Source organism: Argentina silus, assembly GCF_951799395.1.
Source record: "Argentina silus genome assembly, chromosome: 21".
In the NCBI taxonomy this organism is placed as follows: Eukaryota; Metazoa; Chordata; class Actinopteri; order Argentiniformes; family Argentinidae; genus Argentina; species Argentina silus.
Window position 1 is genome coordinate 12,868,084 of NC_139675.1, and position 5,000 is coordinate 12,873,083.

General features: G+C 49.8%; 1 protein-coding gene across 1 annotated transcript in view; it reads left to right on the forward strand.

Moving 5' to 3' along the window:
- Window positions 1–5,000, forward strand: part of tbck (TBC1 domain containing kinase) — a 45,171-nt gene that overhangs the window by 20,503 nt on the left and 19,668 nt on the right. Inside the window, 1 exon segment of the mRNA XM_083692701.1 lies at window positions 4,165–4,340. Within this exon segment, the coding sequence (XP_083548827.1) occupies window positions 4,165–4,340 (176 nt within the window).

The window sequence follows — 5,000 nt, forward strand, 5'->3', positions numbered from 1 at the left end:
GGCACGCTACGCAGCTTTCCTTGTGTTTACTGATGATCCAGTCAGCATTCCCCTTCGCGGGACATTAGCATCCGTCTCATTGAGCTGCTCGATGCTAGCGCTGGAAGCTAGCGCTGATGAGGTGCTGTTCCGGACATTTAGCTCGGAGAAAAACAACCCCCCCCCGCCCCACCCCCACAACACCCCCCCCCCCCCCACCCCTCGCCTCTGCCAGATAGCTGCCAAACGACCCACGAAAAACTTCCCTCAGACTGGAACCGAAAAGTGTGTTTGAGACTGTTCGGTCTGGTTTTGGAGTGGAGGCGGTCTAGGTGGAGGTGGTTGCGTCATCAAAAATAATAATCAATGTATTTTTCTGGCTTTTTTGGTCCTTGAATGGCCTCAGATTATACGAATGGAAGTCCTTACCGAGCCATTAGATGTATTCAAAGAAAGTGAAGCAGGAGAAAGCAGGGTTCCCGGTTTCGCTTTGTCTGCGAGACCTGTTAATGGTGGGGGCGGGTTCTCAGTAATATCACGTCTGTTTCAACTGTCGGGGGGGGGGGGGGGGGCTGGAAGGTCGATTGTTAAGTGACTCAGACGTCCCTCTCTCTAATGGCTGCGATTGGAGCTCTCGCGCGCACACAAACACACACACAAGCACGCACACGCACACACACACACACACACACGCACACACACACTACTACCACCCCCCTGTCATTCTGTCCCGTATTCCACAGAGAGGTCCCTGCCAGGGACCGAATCTAATACTCTTCCCCCACCCTCCCATTACCCACCAGTTGTCAGTGTCCCTCCGAGGGTTGATTTGTGGCCACAAGAGTCCCAGACCTCAATCAACCCCCCCAGACATAATCACTGAATCTAATCTCCTCAGACTAAAGTTTCCCCTCTCTAAAACATGGGCATCTGCTGTGGAATGCCCAGCTGGTTTGTTATGGGGTTATCAATCTCCCCCTCTCTCTTTGCCTCTGTTTGCTGGAAGGAGTGTGTGAGTGTGTGTGTGAGTGTGTGTGTGAGTGTGTGAGTGTGAGTGTGTGTGTGTCTTTGGGTGTGTCTGTGTGTATATAGGTGGTTTGTGTGTGTGTGGGTGTGTGTGTGTGTGCATATGCGTGCGTGCGTGTGTGTGTGTGTGTGTGTGTGTGTGTGTGTGTGTGTGCGTGTGTGCATATGCGTGCGTGTGTGAATGTGTGTGTCGGTGTGTCTCGCCGGGAGGACAGATTGCACACAGCATACACAACCCCCGGGGGAGAATGCGCTTTCCACTTCCCCCTACCGCCTGCCTGCCTGCCTGCCTGCCTGCCTGCCTGCCTGCCTGCCTGTCTGCCTGCCAGCCTGCCTGCATGCCAGCCTGCCTGCATGCCTGCCTGCGAGCCTTAAACCATTTCATCATCTCTAGACCAGCCAGTGAGCAGTTTCTCACTAGAATGATCCTTTCTCTCTGTAACTGAATCTGTGAGGTCCTGTAAGTCCTCCAGATCCCCCTGAGAGCAGACCCCCTTTAGCCTTGACCACTACCGCTGCACACAGAAGAGAGGAGAGAGACACAGCTCCTATTTTATTTCACTTGAGTCTGAGCCAGCCAGAGACATGCCAAGACCCCCCTAATTAGCCATACGTGGCATTCGCCAAGAAACAGGGAGAGCAGGGGGGAAAAGGGGGTGGGGGAGAGAGAGAGAGAGAGACAAAGAGGGGGAGAGAGAGAGAGAGGGGGGGGGGAGAGAGAGAGAGAGGGGGAGAGAGAGAGAGAGAGAGAGATGAGGGGGAGAGAGAGAGAGGAGTGAAGAGAGACGTAGAGAGGGGAGAGAAAGGGGGTAGTGAAGAGAGAGAGAGATAGAGAGAGAAACAGTGTGAAAGAAGAGGTGAAGCGAATTCCACAATTTACCCAAATCCCTCTCTAAGTCTCTCTCTCTCTCTCTCTCTCTCTCTCTCTCTCTCTCTCTCTCTCTCTCTGTGTCTCTGTAATCCCTCTGTACAGAGACAGAAGAAAAGGCAGCTGAATAGAGGAGAGGAGTCATTAGGAAGGAGAGGGTCACTTTTTTTTTTGTCTGCCTCACTAAAAAAATACTTTTTGTCTCCGCATGAGAGCATGAATGAAGCGTTTTCTTGTCGCCCTTGTCTGATCCTGTCTGGGGCTGACAGTGACTCGCAGTCAATGGCCCAAACTTCGATTCCTCATGTCTTTACTGAGAAAGGGCCTGTCTGACGTGTTTCGAAGGATTCTGATGAACGGATCGTGAAAAAAAGGTTCTAGTACCGGGTTGGACCCCCTTTTGCCTTCAGAACTGCCTTAATTCTTTGTGGCATAGATTCAACAAGGTGCTGGAAACATTCCTCAGAGATTTTGGTCCATATTGACATGATAGCATCACGCAGTTGCTGTAGATTTGTCGGCTGCACATCCATGATGCGAATCTCCCGTTCCACCACATCCCAAACGTGCTCTATTGGATTGAGATCTGGTGACTGTGGAGGCCATTGGAGTACAGTGAACTCATTGTCATGTTCAAGAAACCAGTTTGAGATGATGTGAGCTTTGTGACATGGCGCATTATCCTGCTGGAAGTAGTCATCAGAAGATGGGTACACTGTGGTCATAAAGGTATGGACATGGTCAGCAACAATACTCAGGTAGGCTGTGGCGTTTAAACAATGCTCAATTGGTACTAAGGGGCCCAAAATGTGCCAAGAAAATATCCCCCACACCATTACACCACCACCACCATCCTGAACCGTTGATACAAGGCAGGATGGATCCATGCTTTTATGTTGTTTACGCCAAATTCTGACCCTACCATCTGAATGTCGCAGCAGAAATCGACACTCATCAGACCAGGCAACGGTTTTCCAATCTTCTATTGTCCAATTTTGGTGAGCCTGTGCGAATTGTAGCCTCAGTTTCCTGTTCTTAGCTGACAGGAGTGGCACCCGGTGTGGTCTTCTGCTGCTGTAGCCCATCTGCTTCAAGGTTCGACGTGTTGTGCGTTCAGAGATGGTCTTCTGCATACCTTGGTTGTAACAAGTGGTTATTTGAGTTACTGTTGCCTTTCTATCATCTCGAACCAGTCTGGCCATTCTCCTCTGACCTCTGGCATCAACAAGGCATTGTCGCCCAGAGAACTGCCGCTCACTGGATATTTTCTCTTTTTCTGACCATTCTCTGTAAACCCTAGAGATGGTTGTGCCTGAAAATCCCTGTAGATCAGCAGTTTCTGAAATACTCAGACCACCCCGTCTGGCACCAACAACCATGCCACGTTCAAAGTCACTTAAATCACCTTTCGTCCCCATTCTGATGCTCGGCTTGAACTTCAGCAGGTTGTCTTGACCATGTCTACATGTCTACAGACCATGTCTGCCATGTGATTGGCTGATTAAATATTTGCGTTAACGAGCAGTTGAACAGGTGTACCTAATAAAGTGGCCGGTGAGTGTATATTATTATTATAGGAAATTGTCTGAGGGAGAGGGGACCTGGGATCCTGGAGGGGACCCCCCCCCCCCCTCCAATGGCGAAGGCAACAAGGAGAGAGGAAGAGAGGATTTTTGTTTTTTCATGAGAGCGAGATTCCCAAGGTCAAAACGAGTGTCATTGTCATTTTGTGAGTAGGCTTCTCACGTTCACCGCAAACACCACTAAACCCTCTCATGGATTTACATAATCTGCCCTGCTTTGTGCCTGAGGTGATACATGGAGAGTGAGACGGATAGGGAGGGAGGGAGGGAGGGAGGGAGGGAGAGACACTGAGGTTAAATGAAAAGCGTGAAAGCTGGTTTAATGTCATTTCACATTTATTTATTCTTTCTCGTTTGTTCGTATATTCATTCCTTCATTCATTCATTCATTCATTCATTAATTTATGCGTTCATTCATTCATTCATGTTTTCATGCGTTGACATTATTGTGACACTGGCGTCTCCCGTTGTTTATAGAGTCACAATGCTAGATTAACAGGAGAGAAACTTGTAGTGGGGGTGGGGAGGTCTTTAGGAGGGACCTTTAAGATGTTGCCTGAAGAGATGGGTCTTCAATCTACGGCCGAAGATTGGTAGTGACTCTGCACTCACACTCGCAAACCTTGCTCTCTGCTGGGTCAAAACAAACACTCCCCTCACTCCTTCTGTTTCTCTCTCTCCTCCTCCTCCTCCTCCTCCTCTTCCCAGAGATCGACATCGAGCGCTGCGTCCGCGAATCCATCAACCTCTTCTGCTGGACGCCCAAGAGCGCCACCTACCGCCAGCACGCCCAGCCTCCCAAGGCGGCGGGCGACACCAACGGCTTTGGCAAGGCGGCATCCTACTACTCCTCCGACTACCAGGACATGCCCAAGACAGACCTGGTGAGGGCTCCGTCATCACACACACACACACACACACAGACACACACACACACACACACACACACACACACAGGCAGACAGGCAGACATACACACACAGGCAGATATATACTCACACACACACACAGGCAGACGTATATACGCACACACACACATACACACACACACACACATGCACACACACACAAACACACACACACACACACACAAGCAGACAAATACAAACACACACACATACACACACACACACATACTGTATATGCGCACACATGCATGCATACACAAACATAGACATGCATACAGTCCATACAACACACACACACACACACACACTAGTGATGCGTGGGTTGAGTCATAACGCACAATGTTTGCGGTTATGCCCGCGGGGCGGGCAGGCTTAGGGTCACGGAATATGAGGGCGGAGGGCGGAGGGCGGATGGCGGTTGAAGGCAGATAAAACAATGCATTCATCCATAAATATAGAACGCTGGTGCAATTTATATCTATAGGCTACATTGAGGATTTTCTTTCATTATTTTTTATCTGGCATATGCCTAAGGCCATAACTCTACACACCGATCGCCAAATGCCTTTCGGAACGTTAACGGAAAGGTTTTGTCGATCCACAGTGGCGAAAAGGACCGTGTTCGGAGTTTAATGT